The 21,770-nt window shown below is 34.5% G+C and overlaps 1 protein-coding gene across 2 annotated transcripts in view; it reads right to left on the bottom strand.

Annotated features, from left to right (window-relative positions):
• The window catches only part of LOC113515352 (uncharacterized), a 76,746-nt gene that overhangs the window by 4,570 nt on the left and 50,406 nt on the right, over positions 1–21,770 (bottom strand). For both annotated transcript variants that reach the window (XM_026899521.3, XM_026899522.3), the window contains 2 exons: positions 10,909–10,988; positions 26–5,656 (listed from right to left, as the gene is read on the bottom strand). In XM_026899521.3, the coding sequence (XP_026755322.2) occupies positions 26–5,626 (5,601 nt within the window). In that variant the 5' untranslated portion in view covers positions 5,627–5,656; positions 10,909–10,988. The remainder of the gene's footprint in view (positions 1–25; positions 5,657–10,908; positions 10,989–21,770) is intronic.

Genomic DNA, 21,770 nt, shown 5'->3' with positions numbered 1-21,770 from the left:
TAAAAAAGTATAATTTGACGTTTACCGTATATCCAAGTTTAGCAGCACGATGGAGATGTGTTTCCCCAATACTCTTATTGATGATCCAACTTTTTATTTCTTTATGGATATCATGGACAGATTCAGGACTTGGTTTTACTGCAGGTCGGCGTACCTTGTTAGTATTCGTATCTGTGTCCTCTCTTCGTATTATTTTTTTCTTCTTACGTATATAATCAAACCCTGAACTAAATTTTCGTCTTCCAAATAATCGTTTTAAACGTCTTTTTCCTTCAGTTATTGTTAAAGAACTACCTTCTTCTTTTGGCTTATCTTGTCTATTGTCAAGGTTAGAACTATTTTCCTTTTTATGTTTTAATGCAATATCTTTCATTCGTTTATTAGGTAAAGATTTCATTAAACTATTTCTTTTCTTGAGACGAAGTAATCGCCCTTTAGCATCATTTCTTTTAAGCGATTTCGTACTTCGGAGACCATCTCTTATTGAACTTGATCTTCGTTTGAGTTTATCTTTCAATATTTTTTTCGTTTTAAATTTTGTCTTAACTTCAGTTTCTTTCGGTTCTTGTTTTATCTCTATTACTTGATCTTCTTGTATTTCATGTGATTCGCTTTCTCTGCATGATGATGGTGGTGCAGAAGCTGGTCGTTCATCACCAAATATTTCTTTAATTGTCGCCCGTTGTTTTAGTACTCTACTTTCGGTTCTAGTCCTAGACTTTAGAACAACTGGTGCAAATTCTTCTGTAGCACCAATCAGACCATCTGTATTTTTTATAAAAGCATTTCTAAACGCCGTAACAGTTTCTTTTCTAAAGGCACCTAAATAAAATATATCTTCCATTAGTTTTTCCTTTTTAGCACTGAGACTGTTTTTATTTCCATTTTTTACGAGACCTAAACTAGGTGTTGGTAACAATTCACTCGTATTTGAGCTCTTCGGTATAACTTTTGGGGTTCTCTCATCTTTATCTTTCGATTTCTTTTTAGTATCATCTTTTTTGCCACATTTTTGAATAAGAACATCAACAATAGAACTACCCTTCTTTTTCACTTTTGAAGTAGAGAATACCGTGGATGTTGAAGCTTCAGAATCATAGTGCAACTTGTGTGGTGCAGAACAACTAGAATTAGAATCAAGATCACTATCTAAAGTAAGTTTATCTGGACGTCTTGAATATAGGTCATCAGTAGCCGCTGAAGGAGCAGACGATGGAGCCGGGGAAAGTGGAGCCGGATCTAAGTCTGGCAGAGATGTAGTACCTCGAGAAAATAATGCCCCTGTTCCTTTTATAAATGGACCACCTGAACGTCCCCTAGGTATAGCAATAAGCCTTGTAGGCATTCGTAGAGAACGTTTGTATCGATATAATTCTTCTTCCCATCCCGGATGAAAATCAGAACCATCACCAAAACCGGGCTTACGGATTGGAGTAGAATTATTATTCGTCGTACTACTACTATCTTGTTTCTTGAAAGGAGATAATTTAATAGGAGATTTAGCTGCAGGAGTAGTTTTATTGTCTTCAGTTTTAATGCTTTTTCGTATACGTAATCGACTTGCTACGCTTAGATCGTCATCGTCATCACTCTCAGAGGTAGATTCACTGTTTTGTTTTAGATTTTTATTGTTGTCAATAGACGAAGATTTTCCTTTTATACGTGACGTTTGTTTAATTGATTTACCTTTAGTCTGCTTTTCTTCCTTATCTTTTAACGGAGAATCGATAGACTTTCTATTATTTTTGTTAACATCAACATCGCAACATTCTAATTTTACGTATGCTGACTTCTCAGATAAATCTTTAAGTAGCTGATATTTAAGTCGGTCACTTTGTTCTTTATCTTTTAGTAATTTACTTTTAATAAGGGGCTCATCGTCATCTGTAGATTCAAGTTCTTCTTTAATGATAGGTTTAATAGATTCTTTTTCCTTAACTTCCTTTTTAACAATTACTGGATTTAATGAAGCAGAGTCGTTTTTCTCAGATTTTACTTTCATTTTCGTTTTAGCTTTGGATTGTTTCTCACTTTCTTTACTAATCTTTTTATCGTTTTTAAGTTTATCATTTTTATTTTCCACTTTCTCTTTAGATGTTTCTTGTTTTTCTTTTTCTTTAGATATCTCTGTTTTTTCGTTTAAGGGTTTTAGTTTATCTTGAGCGACTTTATCTTTACAATTTAATATCATTGAGGATGATGGTTCACTTTGATTTAATACATCATATTCATCTACAGGCTCTTGTTTAATAGTAACAATAGGCGCTATTTCCTTTAGATCTTTTTCATCATTAATCTCTACAGATGTCTTGGTCTCTGTAGATAGTGACTTCTTAGATAACTCAGTTTTATTTTCATGTTCCAGCTCTGAATTTTCAATACGTTTTCGTTGAGTTTTCTTTTTGTGACACCCAGTCTTCAATTGTTCCATAAAGTTGTCACATGCACTAACCCAATCTAAATCTTCAACTGTATCGCTACTTAATGTATTAATTTCAGATTCTAAGTTTTCTATAATTGTTTCTGTTTTTATAGGTATTTCTGCATCCTTTTCTATTTCATCTATATTCATTGGCTCTGTTTTTACTTCGGGTAGAACAACTTCAGTTAAAGTTTCACTCTTTATTACAGATTCTAATCGAAGATTATCTTCTCTAATTTGATTAAATAAATGTTGTTTTTGGGATTTTGGGAGCAATTTCACTTTTTCATGCTCATTGGGCATATCAAGTATTCTTTCTGATTTTACATTACTTTCCTGAGATGGTGGCATTACTTTTAATTCAGCTTTCGTTCTAATTCGTGATGCGACATCATTTTCAGGGGATTTACTTTTTACATCAACATTATCGAATCTACTATAATCAGAATCTCGTTGTAATGAATCTACAGCTTTTGGCATATGTATGTGGTTACCTAGATTGGGAATTTGATTCTGAATTTGTTTTGGTAAATCTTTAACGACTGGTTCAGTGTCATTATCTTTCGTAAGATCAGTTATTTCTATCACAGAATCATCTACATCATCTATAACAATGAGATCAGGTATATTTCTCACTTGCTTAGTTGGCTCAATGAGCCCTGTTTGCTTGGTTTCTAAACTGTTGCGTAGTATACTCAATACTCTCTTATCAGCCGGTACACCATTGTGTGGGTCTATATGATTTGGATATATATCTCTATGGCTCGGAATTTTTTGTATAACATGATGACGGCTACTAGACGGATTTCTGTCATGATAATGAGAGTGATAATCGCTTGCCTCACGACTTGGAATCTCTGCTGGATACGTACTGTTAGAGTATCTATGACTAACGTGAGAATGATGTTCACGATACGTGTTAGAAGCTATAGGTCTCTTTTGTTCATTTTGATAAGCCTCAAATTGTTTATGACTGCTATAACTATAGACAGGTCGACTCATTAACTCATGTTGTTCGCGATCTGATTGGCTCATACGCTCTATTCGACCGTTCGAAGTCCAAGTTTCATATCGAACTATCTTTTCCGGAATGTTACTCACTATTGGCCCTGCAGGGCGTTTTCTTTCTTCTATTATAAAATGTCTATCATCTCGTATTCTATTTTCATGATGTCGATGATCAGTACTTGGTCGTGTTAAATCTATTCTAGGAACATGATCAGTTCTGTTCACCGGCGCATTATATTTGCTACGGTCTGAATAAATTTGATGAGGAGATTCAACAGAATAAGATTCAGGTGCTGGACGTCTTACGTCATATGCACCATTATACCGCATTGTTGGATGTGTCGACTGCACTGGTGTATTGTAATTATGTGTACTTCTTTCTCTATATTGCGTGAAATTAGGAGCAAAATCTACTTTATGAGAAGCAACATAACTTGTACCAGGTGGATTTTGTCGATTACTTGATATGGGCCGTGGTTGCAATGATAATGTTTTATTTTCCATCGATGGTGAATCAATCATGTCGTCTTGAGTTGTGGACGAATCGGCAGAATTTTTGACAGTCTTTACAGATAAATCAAGAGGAGACTCTCGTTTTTGTTTAACTTGACTCAGCTGATTAACTTGAACACTTGCAGAATGGGGAGAATCACGCTTATGTTTTGTTTGATTCATTTGGTTTACTAATGAAGTTACAGATACTGTCATGCGTGCCTGTTGATTAGGATATCCTGGTTTTGCCGTCGAACGAGCAGGTGATGTTTGAATGGGACTAGATGTTGGATATTCATAGTTAGTTTTTGGGGTTGCAGCAGGACGGTATAAAGATCTTGACTGCACCGAGGAATTTTGCAAGACTGGTACTGGCGTACTAGGTGCATATCTTGATGTTGAAGTTGATGGAATAGAGTAAGAATAAACACCTCTTGTGGGTGTATCAATATTTCTGCTTGAACTTGGATAGTCAACACGTGATGGTAAACGTGCTGTATCATGCATGTGTGGTTGTGAAGGTATAAGAACACGATCTGATGTTTTCGATCCATAAGGCGGATTTATTGTATCAACGGTAGCTTGTTTATATTGAACAGGATGGTGTGTTTCTATTCGATGACTTTGAGCAGATTGAAAAGTTGTTGGATTAGGCCGGTATCCTGGATATGCTTGTTGAGGATCATATTTTTGAGCAGGTACTGACGGATGTCTATCGTAATGTGATGATGTCCTACTATATGGAGACGGCTCGCGACGTTGCTGAAGATGGGGAGAATATATTGGTGTTGATCGAACGTCCAGCCTCTGAGAAGGTGTAGCCGTTTGTGGATGATGTATTGGTGGAACACGATCGTTATGCAGAGGTGGTGGTTGCGAAGACGGTAGAGTATAACGCTGAGTAGGAGGGCTATGTGTCGCAGATTCACGCAATCTTGAAGCGTTATGTGGCATAGAATTAGACAACCTCGCATACGTTTGTGGACTATGCCGTGGAGGCATTGATGGTTGAGGTGAGGCATTTGGTGGCCCATGTGAACTTCTTCCCGTATCAGGTAAGTTAGACTCATAATGATATCGAACATATGGTTCTGGAGGCCGAGAGGTGGTATAAGGATCTGGCGGGCGACCAGGTGCGAATTGGTCGGGCGGTCTTGCTGTTGGCGTAGGTACTCTGTGTACTGGTGGCCGATACTGAGTAGAAGCCTCTACAGGCTCTGGTGCTGGTGGCGGCGGTAAAGCTGCTGATGGTGGCCGAGACGGAGAAGGACAATGAACAGAAGGCGCAGGCGCAGGCGACGGTAGAGTACGTTGTGGTTTACGAATAAAATGTGAAGGTGGCGAAAGTGTAGCTATTGGTTCTTCCTCGTCTTCAACTTCTGGCATCTCACGTCGCTTTTCGGCCGCCTCCCGCATTACTGTGGCTTTATGGATAATATGCGGCTCAGGCTCCAAAGGTTCCGATGGTGGTCTTGGTGGTATCGGAATGGCCATCTGAGATGGGGTAGATGGCGGTGCAGCAGCAGCGGACGGAGGGCGCGATGAATGCGCAGGAGCGCCAGACTGAGCCGGTGCACCCTCTTCTAACATTGGGGTGCCAGCTGGCCACCCTGTCTGTCCGGAACCTTCCGCTTGCGCCTGTTTCGGTACTCCCATAAAGTACTGACGCATCCCTTCCATTACATTGTTGAAGCTGACATCCATGCTACGAGCCCCAGTATTGCGACTGTACACCTGAAACAACAAAGTAATGATTATCATTAGATTTAAAATAAAATCATTAAATATTTATCTATATAAGATTAATACAATATTTTCTAATAAATAATTAACATAATGCAATAAAGTTGTATCTTTATAGGCATATATAACATAATGCCCTTGACCTCGCGAAATTTTAATCCTTATTATATGTATAAACATTTAAAAATAGATAGAACCACCTAATAAAAGAAATATGTGGCTATTGATTTAAATTGGTGATTGGTAGGTACTAAGTAAGGTATATTACATTTCAGAATTCTCGCAAACAACTCGTACGCTTTTATCCGTAATTTACATAGAAAACTGACAATTATTTAAGATTGATAATATACATATAAAATTTTACTTCAAGTTCAATCAATTAGTGAAAAAACTACATAGTTTATCTGTAGCTTGGACTGTATAGCCATGATTATTATACTGGTAAGAGAGTGCGGATTGTCGAAGGTGGAATGGTGGGGTCGATACCCGACGGCTGCCCTTGAGCGTACTTCGACCCTACACAAGTACACACAGCGACTGTCGGCACACCGTATACAACACACAATTCACGCAAAACAATGTGGAACTTCCGTGTGCGCTCTTTGCTAATTATTCGCTAAAAAGTTTGTTCACCTTCGATTTAATGGTAAATATTTAGTAGATCATAGTGTTATAAACACTAGTTAACATGATGTTTTTCCTTGTTATTAACAATCATTGTTGTACTTGCTGCCGTTTACATTTCCCTTGAACAACTATTCTTTACCCTGTAATCGATAGGTAAGTAAATATCTATTGTATATTTATTTAATGTGGTAAACATTTGCACCGTGTAGGTAAGCGCCCGCCCACCGCCGCAGCTCTGGCTGTCTCCGAAGCAACGGCCACCCTCTATCGATCACAAGCCCTACGGCCGACGGCCCTGGTGGTAAGTATTATGTGTTCCGCCCTTATAAATAAGTTCATTTATCACGTCACAAATAATATGTATGTATCTTCAATGTACAATTTAATTGGAAACGTTGTTATAAATATTGAGGACATAATAATACCTATAATAATTTCATTTTTTTTCTGCAATTTTCGTAAATACTCTTTGTTCCCTTCTTTTCTCGTGGGTGTCGACTAAGGGAGGGCGAGGGATGGGTAGTAGCGTTCCTCTTAAAACATCTCTAGAGCCTAACTGCGGTTGCCAATCCGCCTGCTAAGCGTGGCAACTACTGGTAAAACCCCCCAAGGGAATGCTTATGTTCAGCAGTGAACAATTAAAGGTCGATATATGAATCCACGCAACTAAGTACCAGACAAAATATAAACATACTATATTTTAAGCGACGAACATTTAAAAGGAGTTTCTCATCTGTATTATTTCTCTGTACGTAACGCGATTGGACATCAATTTTGAATGATTTTGATAATTCTTTTTGAAATAATGTTTTCTTCCGGTATTGGTACTATATCAATTTTGTGACTTTTCTGCAGTTTATAGCCATACTTGACAAGCGAGTTGGCAACCATAGTTAGTGATGATAGATTTAGTGATGATGTCGATCATTTAGTTCCCTTAGTAACCTTTTACAGTACCCACGGGAAAAGAAAGGGTAACCCATTCTCTGCCAGGACCACACGGCAAACATATGTTCCAAATAATAAATCCAAATATTTTAATATGATTTTTTAATGGCTGGTACTGTAATACTGCCCTGCAAGCGTATACCGTTAGCGCAGACGGGGTACTAGTGAGGGATGACAAGTGAGAATGAAAAGACAAGTCAGTAAGCCCATCGTGATGAACGCACCTGAAGAATTTAGCACGATGGTTTCCAGGGAGGACCACGTGGAAGTTGCCCTACCTAAGTATATCTAGCAGTCCTATTGCTAGCAATACAGGGTGTATTCCTTACCCCCCCCCCTTGTGTTACGATTGAAGTCATAATTTTTAAAGAGCAAAATTTACTTATTATAAATACTTGTGCTCTATATGTATAATAAAATGTATTCCGAGTAGGAATGCTTATCATCAAACGTGTTGTTGTGGATATTTTATTCTCAGATCATTTTTATCGACGGAAGTTACTTTGTAACCACATAACAGAGTAGCGTCACTCTTTATCTGGACACGTCGCTTCAAAGACGATTTGGCAAAGTTCCCGTTGTACAAGTGCTCATTGTTTCGTGTGAATTACGCTGTACATTAGGTTTCAGAGTCCTCAGACGTCGACTTAAGATAAATACATATCACAGAGTTCGTTAGCAGCTTTTAAATATAGCTGTATAAATTTTGTTCATGTAAGTACACGTAATATTCAGTATATAACGTCCGTTAAATAAAACGTATCTGACTAAATCAAGTTTTGTGCTATGAGTAAAAAACGTTAACAATTATCGATAGAGATATATTGTAAACAAAATAAAAAACAACGATTTGGTTGTGGTATTTCAGGCCAACTTATAAATTAATGTTATTGTTGCAGTGTTTTTGTTCCGTATCAGTTTACGTGTAGTTCTGAGGTTTTGCTGTATAGTCATCTTTTAGCTGTGTAGTATGATATTTTTTTATATAATTGCTTCTTCCATTTTTCTATCTTGAAAACTATAATAGGTAAAAATAAAATAGAATTACAAACTGAAAATTGTCACTTTGCTGTGTTTTAACAGGTGTCGTGTACTTGACATAATTATTCAGACACTGTGCAATAAGTACGGACAATATATTACTATATATACTTATAGTACATTTGCAAGCAAGGCATATATAGAATACCTATTTATTGAATTCCCATAGGACCCTAAAATAACATTTTTGACATTTTTATTTTTATTTGATGAACGCGTATTGTGTAATAAATACTAAGCTGTTCTTGTTCGTTCGCATGTTCCGCATATATAACCTCGTTCGACCTTGACGTGGCTAGCTGATAACCAATTTTTTTTTCTATTTTAATATTAAACGACATAGTACGATTGAATTTTATTGATCTAATAGCACTATTAAAGAAATTCTAATACATGTTTCGACTATTTTATCACACTTATTTATTTATTAACTCTTCTAAAATTTTTATACGCTAGAATGATGGAAAGCAAATGTACAAATGATCTGATGATAGGTAAACTGTTTCTAATCGAAGCTTGCAAGAGCAGGTGTATTTTTTCTTGATGGGTGAAAATGGTATGGTAATTCCGCCTGCGCTAACGGGATATACTGGCGGAGCACCAGTGAAGGGTGATAGATGAGAATGAAAACAGGCCAGTTAGCCCATCATGATGAATTCATCAGGAATTAACCATGACAGTTTCCAGGGGGAACCGCGTCCTCGCGGTTCTATACCCGGTAATATACCCAACTTGCTAGCAATACACCCAACCAGGTCGACCTCCTGGTCGACCTGGTTGGGTGTATTGCTAGCAATGGGATTCTCAGTCTCCATTACTAACAATCCCTTTCCCCTCAGAGCAGGAGTGTTAAATAAAATATTACCAACTAAGTAAGACCAACCAACTAAGAAAGGTTTTTACACTACCTATCCACTTGTCGATTTGCGTCTCCAATTATATTTGATAAGACCAGTGAACTGAACATTATTATATTTATATACAACGACTCTATACAAATAGGTAAGCAATTAATCATTATATTACGGAAATCGATAACTTATCAGAATCTTATCACATAAATGTTGTAATTATTTTTTTGTCTTTGATTAACCTACATAGTACTTCTAGGATAAAAATATGTATTATCTATATAGATAGATACACGAGTAATAGTACTCACATAATACATTGCGTACTTTTTGTCTTTAGAAATATAAATAAATAAAATACTTTTAAAATAACATACAATTTACATGAAAAGGTTTGCTGGAAGAAATCTCTTATTAGAGATAAGCTCGCCTTTGTACATTATGTTTCCAATGAATTGTGGTTAACATTATGTTTTGTGTACAATAAAGAATAAAAGAAAGAAAGAATAAATGTTTTGAATTCTGAATGTCGCATCCATATTATATTTATTTATAACGGCTTTACTTACATAATTTTGGTTTTTTTTTTTTAATAGATGATAGTGGAATAGTAGCCCTACCTCACTAGGAATTCTATCTAGTCCAAAAGAGAGATATAGAAAACAGGTAACACTTATAACGTAAATAAATATTTAATACAGTATTATAGTACAATTATTACTTACGATAGTTTTATTTGCCGCATTATAAGGCAACTCCAGTAATAGTAGCAACGTTTTATATTTATGTAAAGTAAAATTGCATGCATGCATCCGTGCATCACAATATGCAATTACGTTCTGCACTTGAATAGATTCCGTTACGAGCTACCTAGGCTGCTAGTAATATAAACAGTATTATTATGTTATCTGTACAGTACATAGACACTGCAGTGATTGTGAAACTCCGTGGCGTCTCTTTTTCCATATCTTTAACAAAGTTTAAACATGTTCAAGTAATAACTTATTGTATTGGGTATTTTTATAATTTACCATGGTGTACCTCTCACGATATTGCAAGATTTTACCGTTACGATATAATAATAAAAAAATTATACAATTATATTATGTTAATAACTAGACATAAAAAATATGTTAAAATCAATAACAATCATTTATTTAATTTATATGAGTTAGTATTATAAATGACGATCAAATCATCACGTACGCTTTGAACTTCAATACGATTTCCGTGGTGTAATAGTAGAAACGGTCAAGGCCAAATTATAAAGCATTATGATTAACGAATTTGAAACTAGCACACTAAACGAATCCCACGACAAGAGGTAGAATTAAATCTTCTTTTATACACCGAAAATAAAATACATATATATTACTTTCTAACCATGTTAAGGATGTGCTCCTTTTCTAATATTTAGTGACATATAAAGATAAATCTGTTACTCTTTGTTTGCAAAGGTCCGTTGACAACCATAGTCAAACAGTGACACAGGATAAGACCTTAACATGAGGGTTGTCAATGAATACAATATATTTTAATGGTATTATTATCAATAGTCAATGGTTATCGTTGTTTGCCATTTCCAAATACAATCCTCTCCTAAATATAAGGTGACTGAAATTTAGATATTCTTTCGTTCTCCTAGGAAAAAGCAAAGCGACTCTTGATTTGAATTATCTGTTGTCAAGATTCTCATTGTTCTAGAAGAACCTCTTAGGCCACTGCCATAACTCAAAAATTATCTCAAATAAAATAATAATAAATATATATTACCTTTGATAAGAGCTATCCTGCTTGATGTGAATGACAGCCTATATTTGCGTTCATGACTTCGGTTTCAACCCCTCCAGAACCTGAAATAAAAAAATATAAAATTTTAATATGTACATTAATTTATATAAATAAAAAAAAGCGTCATGCGGTCTTACAAGATTTATGAGAGGACAAATAAACGACTTATGCATCTATTATAATTATATAATGAATATATAACAAATTAAAATCTAATAACTAATGTGACCAAACCAGTAGGACAGTTGATAACCCTAGCACTAATGTAGACGGACATTGACCCAAATCTGGCGTTCGTTGACAAACGATTCAGTACATTATGCGTATTGACTTATAAATCGTTTTCGATGAATAGAAAATATACAATAGACAGGGTGTCCCCTGGTGTCCTTTTTGTGTTGTGAATTATGTTTACAATTGATTAAGTAATTACTGAGACATGTGTGTAATAGGCATAATAAATATTTTAATTAATGATAATAATTTGAGACATTTTACAATGACAACTTTCTATTCCTTTCTTTCCAAAAAAACACGTGATAACTTTAAACATCGGGTAGCCTCATTGCCTGTATTATACCCTGCGATTAACTCTGGAAATAATCGTAGTGAATTCCCGATGAATGCGTTACTGACAACCGACCTAACTTCATTTGCATGGGGGGTAAGGGATTGTTAGTAATGGAGACTAAAAATCCAATTGCTAGCAATATATCCAACCAGGTCGACCTCCTCGTGGTTCCCCCTGGAAACTATCATGGTTAATACCTGATGAATTCGTCATGATGGGCAACTTGTTTTCATTTTCATTGTTACAGCGTAAAAAAACCATTCCATTTTCATCCAAAAAAAAAAAAAACTCCATTTGCATCTACCAATCGTTAGCGCAAATAGATCTATTTTACTTTTATCAGGAAATATATATTATAACCATATATTTAGGTTTTTTTTAATGGATGATAATGGAATGGTAACCCCGCCTGCGCTATCGGTATACACTGGCGGGGCAGCAGTGAGGGATGATAGGTGAGGATGAAACAGGTTAGTTACGAATCTAACAATAAATCAATCACGATGTTTTCCAGGGGGAACCACGAGGAGGTCGACCTGACAGGGTATATTGCTAGCAATGGAGCAACTAATCCATTACTAACAATGCCTTCTCCTACCCAGTTATCTAGGTAGGTAGCAAATGTTTCGATGCAGTTGTACTGAAAATTTTGTTCGATCTCTGCAGAATTATCCTAATTTAAAACTTTTTTCTAACCCATCCTCTTCCATATGGAGTGTATGCACTTAAACAGACTTCAGTAAAAAAAGATCCTTTATTTATACGTTTTTGTAACAGACATAATTATAATTTTTCCCTGCCGGATGTTCCTCAACCCACGCCCACGCCATCTTTAATTGACTGATCATCTCCGACCAAATTCACCAAATTGGTAGACTTCTTTACTATTTGATTAATTATTTATTTAGTTTATATATTTATTTCTACAATTTTAGGGCGGATAAACACATTAGAAGTATACATACACATACATATCAAGTGCACTATGGAAAAGCGATTTTCGTCAACGCAAAGCGGTTAGATCTATGTTCGAACTATATTTACACACACACACTACAACGCTCACAGCTGTGTCGGGTCATTGCCCCCGCGGGCCGCGCGAAACAAGGTGAATCGTAATATACGAAGTCTGTACCTACTTTTTGTCACACTAACTGAACTATAAGTATCTACATTCGGTTTAAACGTCTTTGTAATTTGTATTTTGAAACTTGAATCAACAGATGATATCATACTTATATTAGTAGTTGTGTTAAAATTAAATTTAAATAAATTTGTATGTAGGTAGAAACATATATAAAATTACGCAAGGTAATAGTAGAGTTTAAACAATATTAGGTACCTAATCTACGCAATAGAATTTGTTAGTAGTGGGTAGTAACGATCCCATTGCTAACAATTAACTCCGTGAAATCGATCTCCACATGGTTCCTCCCGGAAGCCGTCGTAGACGTTTTACCGAAGTCGTAGATACGAAGGTCCACCTGACGGGGTAACAAATGCTAACAATGGGCCCACTAGTCCCCATTGTTGAACATTCCCCTCATTCCGGGTACTGGAGACATGAGCGTGATTCTTTCAACTCAAAAACTCATATGGACTTAGGTAGGTACGTATATTGCGAATGTGACGGTGTGAATCTCTTTGATCTTTCATATTTAGGTGAGATCAAAGAAAAATCCGACATACAGACGTGGCATTTCTTTATGGTTATAATTTGGAATTTATATTTCTGACAATTATACATCCAAATCCAAATAATAACATGATTAACACAAGAAAATAAACACTTCATTTAGTAAACATTTACCGCTGGCTATAATTAAATGGACTCCTTTGTCTGAAATAAAAGATTTATACTTTATATATATATATATATATATATATATATATATATATATATATATATATATATATATATATATATATATATATATATATTTTTCCTAATAATTAATTAGTTTATTTATGTTAATTTAAGCGACATTTGTACAAAGTAAATTGAATAAAGAATAAAATATAAACTTGATAAAAATATATTCAAATCATATAAAATGAAATAAATTTTACACTTTACTTTTACTATAACCATAAGTAGAATTAATCATAAATTGTAGTTTTATTAATCAGAATCAAAATCACGGCTTTACCGTTAGAGTGAAGGTTAGTGAAACACGAGATACATAGGTAACAAATATAAAAATATGCTTGTTTAATTCGTAAAAGCACATAACCGTTGTAATTTCGTACAGCGATGCTAAATAAACAATTTCCCTCGTGCCACATCACCTACATCGGGGAATGGACAGGGAGTGAAAATTACATCGACGTACCCTCACCCTCATGCCTCGCTTGTATGCTACAAATAAATTATACTTATATCTGTCTATACGAGAAGGTACATTTAATTGATTTTCTCGACATTTTACAAATAAAAATTAATTGATACATATATGTGGTGGGGGAGAGGTTGTATGGACCTAGAATTTCATATTGTTGCCATTGTAATGAACGTAACTCGTTGCCGAGGGGGGGGGGGGGGGATTGTTAGTAATGTGGATTATCAGTCCCATTGCTAACAATATACCCTAACAGGTCGACCTCCCCGTGGTCCCCTCTGGAAACCATCGTGCTGAATTCCAAGTGTATTTATCACGATGGGCTAACTGACCTGCCTCTTCATCCTCACCTATCATCCCTCACTGGTGTCCCGCCAGCGTATACCGTTAGCGCGGGCGGGGTTGCCATTCCATTATCATTCATTATAAAAAAAGAACACGTTGCCGAGTGTATTGTAATATATATAGAGATACTCTATATTGTTTCCTCCAAAAGATTATAATAGTAAACTTATTATAAATATAAACAATTACAAGAAACAATCAGCACAAATTGTTCAGCTATCAGAACAGTTTTTTTTTAATAATCAGAAATATTGAAAATAGTTTAACTGTTTTTCAAAATAGACACCTATTTAATTCCGACTGCCACACTCATATCGAGAATATTGTTAAAAAATATTGTATTGGATTGTTAGTTAATGCAGATTACTAATCCCATTGCTAGCAAGAGACCTCGTCAGGTCGACCTTCCTATGGTTATCCCTGAAAACCATCGTGCCACCTCATGTTCCAGGTGTTCATCACGATGGGCTAACAAAATTATTGGGAGGGGAGGAGGGCAAAGGATTGTTGGGCTTACTGATCTGCTTTTGCTGCTACCCGCCAGCGTATACAGTTAGCGCAGACAAAAAAACCTATTCTGATCAGATAGATCGTGTTTTGTCTGAAAGAGAAGACAAGAGTCTACAAAAGCGGCGTGCATGCATGAGAACGAGTCATGAAAGAGAAAGAAGCAAGATATGTATGTAAGAACAGAGGTCTTTGGTACACTGTTTCTTTTACCTATCCCACAAGGTATTTAAAGTGAAAATAGATAGATGGGTAGCATTAATTTATCAATCATTCGTGCTTCTATTCTATTTGGCTGTGTTTCGGTTTGAAAGGTGGGATATGGTAGTGAATTTACAGGGTACAGAAGAATAACACTCGAGTCCTCAGGAATGGCAACGCATGGGGTGGTATCATGGGCGAAACAGTATACTCTGTTATGACTATGGTACTGCTCATGTCTATAGGCGACGATTACCACTTTCCATCAGGTGGGCCGTCAGCTTGTTTGCCATTCTAAGTTGTATAAAAAAATCTATCGCTCATTTATTTGACATAGGTATAGTTATAAGTTTGATTTTGTAGACGCTATGTTTTACCATCATAAAGCGTACAAATATTATTAATTAATTAATTACTTTATAATAATACAATACAATTACATTATACAAACAACATAATAATTATTAAGATGAAAATTGCAAACAAATCAGTAATAGTAGTATTAATTTAACAAATAATGTTAATCGAGAACGCCAAATTTGACAATTTTACTTTATTGTCAGAGCGCTGGTTAACGTTATTAAACTGTAAAACTAAGTAATTGTACATACACATATATTTGTAATAATAATTACACTACTACTAAGCTACACAAGGTTATTTGATAAGATAGCTATTCTTAATAACCCACGCAATCAATTACCACAATAAAACAGTCAGACTTCCGACATTTTCGACAATTATAACTACAAATTTCAACGATTTTGTTCAATTTCAATGTTGTTTTAAGTTTTTTATAAACCCTATAAAAACTTTTCTTTTTATACCACTGAGGTGACAAACAAGCATACGGCCCACCTGATGGTAAACGTAAACCTAATCGTAATGTTAGAAATTTACCTTTTGCCCACTACACTTTGTACTGTTACAAGCCTAGCATATAGGCATATTTAGGCGATTTACAATATCATTTATTTCCATTCAATTCAGCATTAAATGTCTATGTAGTCATACAAATCCTAAATTAGTCAGTACTGAAGTAGATACTGACATTTATTGATATTTTATTTGTTAATTTAATAGCTATATCTTACTTAAATATATTCCATGTACCTACAGATATCGTCTGTATTATAGTTTTATTATATTAGAAAGATTTTCATTTTTAAGAGTTCCTTGCTTTAAAAGGAAAAACGGAACATTTATAGGATATCATGTTTTTTCTACGTGATATGCGTGGAGGTATCAAGCTGAAATTAATATCAAACTCAAGTCTGTAATCTCTTGATGCTGTAAAAAACAACTTCTAAGTCAACATAATCAAAAGATACGTCCATTTAAAGCATTATTTTAACAATTACAAGAAAAATAAAACCTATAGGATACTTCAGTTGACATAGAATCATGAAATTTGGAAAGAAGCAATAACGTTCAGAACTTGTAAAGGGAAAATACGAAAATAAGTCCTTATTAGTGACGTGGGCAGCACAGTATATATTGTGACGTCTGTGATGTTATTCATAGCTTAAATGGCGGATACTATGTGGTTATATCGGACAGGAATATATCTGATTTTATGTTTTAGTTTTTATTCTACAATCTTTAAATTTTTAGTTTAATAAATATATAGTACAGAAACATAAATAGATATTTCTTAGAAATGTTATCAAAGTCGGTTCAATGATTTAATTTTTAAAACAAAACAATTGGTTTTGTTACAATTGAAATAGTTTTTTTTTTTTTTGGGAGACAATCTTTAATTATTCAAAAAGTTGATGTATTCAAACAATCGTACAGAATCGTATCTAACAGAAAGGGCAGGGGGACAAAACGAGGTCAGCTCGAGATAAGGGACTATTCATACTGTATAGAATAGTACTTACTATTGCTTGTACTGTGGCATAACTGCTTAGGTATAATGTACCAGTAAGATATCATTCAACACCCAGCTAATTTAGTATGCAGTGTATATTTGAGTAGCATCGCCGGTAAATGCGCGGGCGCGCCTGTGTCCCACATTCACGTTCTATTTTCTGTTCGGCCCGCGCTAACGCCCTCTATAATTAGATCTGCATTGTTTATGAACGGCGACCGACTAACATGAAACGGTTAATGTTTAACTTTCCATATTATTTCCTTGTTATCACTTTCGTCCATTAATCGGCAGTGTGATCTGTTTATACGTACTGTTTGTATTTCTTCAACATTGTCAAGTTGAATGCTCTTTACTGTATACAATAGTGTAGGTATTTTAATATATAACAATAATAGTTAATTTCATACAAACAAATCCACATATGTAATCACGAATTGTTTACACAAGTGGGAATTATATTATGCACAATGCAATTTCCTCAGGCTGGTATTATTGTACGCATCTATCTAGTTACGTAAGGATAATGAAAAATTGGATAAAAAAATGTTTGGCCCGAAATCTACCCAAACCAAGCAAAGGGCTCATAGATGATAATATGTCCAAATATTTCGCATATGATAATCTTATCACAATATAATTAAGCGAGGCATATTTAAAGTATCCTTAAAAAATTGAAATTGCAATTTTAAGCGATAGGATTAAATTTTTCGTCTACTTTTTAAAGATTTTTAAGGCATATTTTTGTGTTCATATCTATATATATTATACGAATATAATATGCATAAAGATAATGTGTTTAGAATATCTAATGAATAAGTAATTTGAATTCGACATTTTCGAATTACCTATACTTATACAAATAGAATGGATTAAAATTCCAACAGTGGTTTATTTTGGGATTGTAACATCTAGAGCTCGTCTATTTGGAATGTCTCCAACGTTTTACTTCAGAAATTAATCTAACTATTGTAGTATCTACCTAGGTTTATAAACTTGATTTTCAGACATGCCATTTATACTTGTGATATAATAAAATAATGAAATATACTTATTTCCTTTCTTCTTAATCTAAGTCGATTAATAGGCAAAATTAATTCCAAAAATTTATTAAAATTTTTGAAATAAGTATTCTACTTATGATAATACCATTATAATTTTAATACCTAGTACTGTAATTTTTATTTTGTAAGTCCGAAAATGCTTTAGTGAAAACAGATTTGGCGTGGCGTGAATTTACAGGGTACAGAGGAATAACACCTGAGTACTCAGGAATGGCAACGCATGGGGGTATCATGGGCGAAACAGTATACTTTGTTATGTCCATGGTACTGCTCATGTCTATAGGCGACGGTTACCACTTTCTATCAGGTGGGCCGTCAGCTTGTATACCATTCTAAGTTGTATAAAAAAAATAGATTTTATTAGAATTTTAAGCTATATCAATAATTAAAAATAAACTTGGTTTCACAAAAAAAAAAAAACCACGGCATTCAATGGTGGCAATGCCAGTTATTTTAATTTAAACCCCAAACTATAAACCTGATTTTATAAAATTTCTGTGGGATCAATCTGAAAGTATATATTCCTTTATAAAAAGTATTTCCATATAAAAAAATAATTTTCCAAATCAGTTCATAAACGACCTAGTTATGAGGTCATAAAAAATCTCTTTTTTTGAAATCGATTGAAAATTTAAATACATATATTAGAAAGATAATACCCTAACGAAATTACCTTAATATCTTCCTTATTAACAATAGTTTACTTAAGTATAAACAACTATGCGCATTTGTTTATTTATCCATCAAAATAATTGCCGTAATAGCTTTGTCAATTAAATCAACCTTTAGGAAAGCAATCACGATGTTCAGTGGACTATCGAGATTCGAGACACGCTAGTATGTTGTTTTCCTTCACCAGTTGTTTGTATGTCAGTAGGTCACGCCTGCAAGTCGAGATTGTTCAAATCAACTCGGACAAGTTTGTACGTGGAAAAAAAATACTTTAATTTAATTAAACAAACAATTTTGATTATACCTGCAATATATTATGTATATTCTTAATTGCCAGTATATAAATATCAATTGTGAGTACAATCGATATTTAAATATTTAGTTATTACTAAATAAATACTATTATAAATGCGAAATCGTGTAAATAGATGTAAATAAACATTTTACGTAAAAACTACTGAACGAATGCGAATGAAATTTAGTATACAGATTGATTCTATCTTAAATTAGCATATAGGATATTTTATGTATTGGTTCACGTGGGCGAATTTGTTGCTTATTTATAACAAAATTAACATCTTAATTTGAGGTGCTATAAACAACGAAAGCACTTCAATTTATATAGAAACTAGTTATCCCGACAAACGTCGCCCCCTACCGCCACTTACCACATCCTTTTCTTAGTTTTTTTTTCCGTATCGAGGTAAAAACTACCCTATATGTTAAATGGGAGAAAAGAATACACATTTACGATTATTTAATTAAAATCGATTGAGCAGTTTCTGAAATTAGCGTCAATGAACATTGTGACACTGAAATTTAAATATATTTAGACTACGCATGTCACTATTAAATGATGTTACAATATTAATACATCTCTTCGCGCATTAAACTCTTTTGAAACCATCAATTGTAATGCTATTTCCAACTTCTCGACGTGTTACAACTCTGAATCACAGACAAATGTAATTACGACATTTTAATTCAATATCTGTATTCTGATTCTTCTTATTTAATTTTCATATTAAATCCTTCGAATTATTTATTGATTCATATTTGATAAATCAATATATAATTCGAAAAAATAATGAATAATTATAAAGCGTTACCTTCAATACATCCAAGACGATAATCGACCTACCGTTGTTACCTACTGGAGTTAGATTCGAATTAAGACATGTGAATTCAGCAATTAAAAAATTATATCCAACATAATAGTAATAGTTAAGAATTTAAATTGAAAACTATTAATTGTACACGCCGTTGTATTTTTTCTAGTCCGAACCGATATGCTCTATGTACTAGTTCTTGTTCTATGCTCTTTGTTCTTTTACGCACACAAATCCGTCACAACTTGGCAAATAGCCGGCAAACAAAACAACGGTGAAATTCGTCTCGCCATGCGTAGGCCATTTTAATGATAACGTAGCTCCCACCCACCAGTTGCCACGAAAATACTAACACAATCTAAAAAACTTTTCTGTAAGTCACCTAACGGACACGTCTATACAAAACAATGCTTGCCGAATTGTAATTATTCAGGACACGTCAAATGCGTTGGACCATTGGTTGTCCCTTACACTGTCACACTACATTACTAGGAGGAAAGGGATTGTTAGTAATGGGGTCTAACAGCTCCATTGCAAGCAATATACCCTATCATGTCGACCACCACGCGGTTTTCCCCGGAAACCAACGTGATTAATTATTGTTAAATTCATCACGAGGGACCTGCTTTCATCGTCTTTTTCTTTCACGCGTATACCGATAGCGTAGGCAAGGTTACCATTTCATTCTCACCCATTAAAAAAAAAAGACTTTACGGTCTATGGATTTGCACGCGGTAATAAAATGTGATCCCTAATGAACTATGGTGTTTATTCATTCAGATAATTATTAAAATACTAACAGACATTCCCTTTCATTAAGTATAAATTATTCATTAAGTATAATAAGTATAAATAGCTTATTAGAGTTATAATAATTTAATTACTTGTCATTTCCCACACACGATCAATTACATAATACGATACGATGATTACATAGGTATATCATATTACTACAACTTTATTTAAATATTAGACTACAGTATTCATAATATTTTAATAATAAATGTTATTTGATATAGACGACTAAACATTTGTATACCTACTCGTTATTTATAAATAGTGGTATTATAAATACGAATATTTACCTTACATAATGTATTTAATATTGTATATAAGTTTGTCAGAGATATTTGTTTTGCAACTTAGAATGGCAAACAAACAGACGGCCCACCTGATGGAAACTGTTAACCGTCGCTTACACACGTGAACAGTACCGTGGACATAACAGAGTATGTTGTGTTGTCGATAATACCTGAGGACTGGGGGGAAAAGGGATTGTTGGTAATAGGGATTATCAACCCTTTTACTAGCTATTGCTAGGAGGATCCGCGAGGAGGTCCACATGATAAGGCATATTTACATTATCAGGTCGACTAAATTATAATTAAAATTTTTTTTCCGCGTCTTCGCGGTTAACCATCATTAAAATATTTAACCACCGTGATTGATTCATTGGTGAATTTGTCATGATGGGCTAACTGACCTGTTTCATCTTCACTTATCATACCGCACTGGTGTCTCGCCAGTGTATACCGAACCGATAGCGCAGGCGGAGTTACCATTCCATTATCATCAAAAAAAAAGATACCTGGGGACTAAGTTATTATGACTCTATACCTGGGTACAGTGAAATTACAGGTAAATACATTGGCGAGGTATGCCAGCCTTTCAAACTGCATTCAAACAATTGCTTCACGAATGGGACAGACTTAGTCAAGCAAATGACTTTTGTACAAATAAAAATAGATGATTACATGTATTAAGTTCTTGCATTTAAATATATTTTCTATTCATACTATAGTTACTTAAACACGTTTGCTTAAATACAAGAAAGTACTAGAGCAAAGGTTTATAATTTGAATTAAATGAAGAATTCTTGCTTTCGGTTCAATTTGCATTATTCCAGTAACGTTCAATACGACGGTGGAATCCAGCGGTGAAACGTAATTGAAATAACCTAAGCAAGCACTGGAATGCATTGACCGCCAGTCCAGTTACTGGATTAGTCATTTACACGGTTTCAGTCCCGCTGGAATGGGCAAATTGTACCCGGCGCGGCGACGGGCAATACTTGTAATGTATTGTTATATAGATTTTATTACTCCCAATAAATGTAACCAATTTGACAAAGCTTAGCCAAACTTGCATACAATTGCTCAAAAT

The sequence above is a fragment of the Galleria mellonella genome, unplaced genomic scaffold (assembly GCF_026898425.1).
Source record: "Galleria mellonella isolate WM207_F2 unplaced genomic scaffold, CSIRO_AGI_GalMel_v1 utg173, whole genome shotgun sequence".
Taxonomy (NCBI): Eukaryota; Metazoa; Arthropoda; class Insecta; order Lepidoptera; family Pyralidae; genus Galleria; species Galleria mellonella.
The sequence above is the reverse complement of the archived record's forward strand: the minus strand, read 5'-3'. Positions and strand labels throughout refer to the sequence as shown.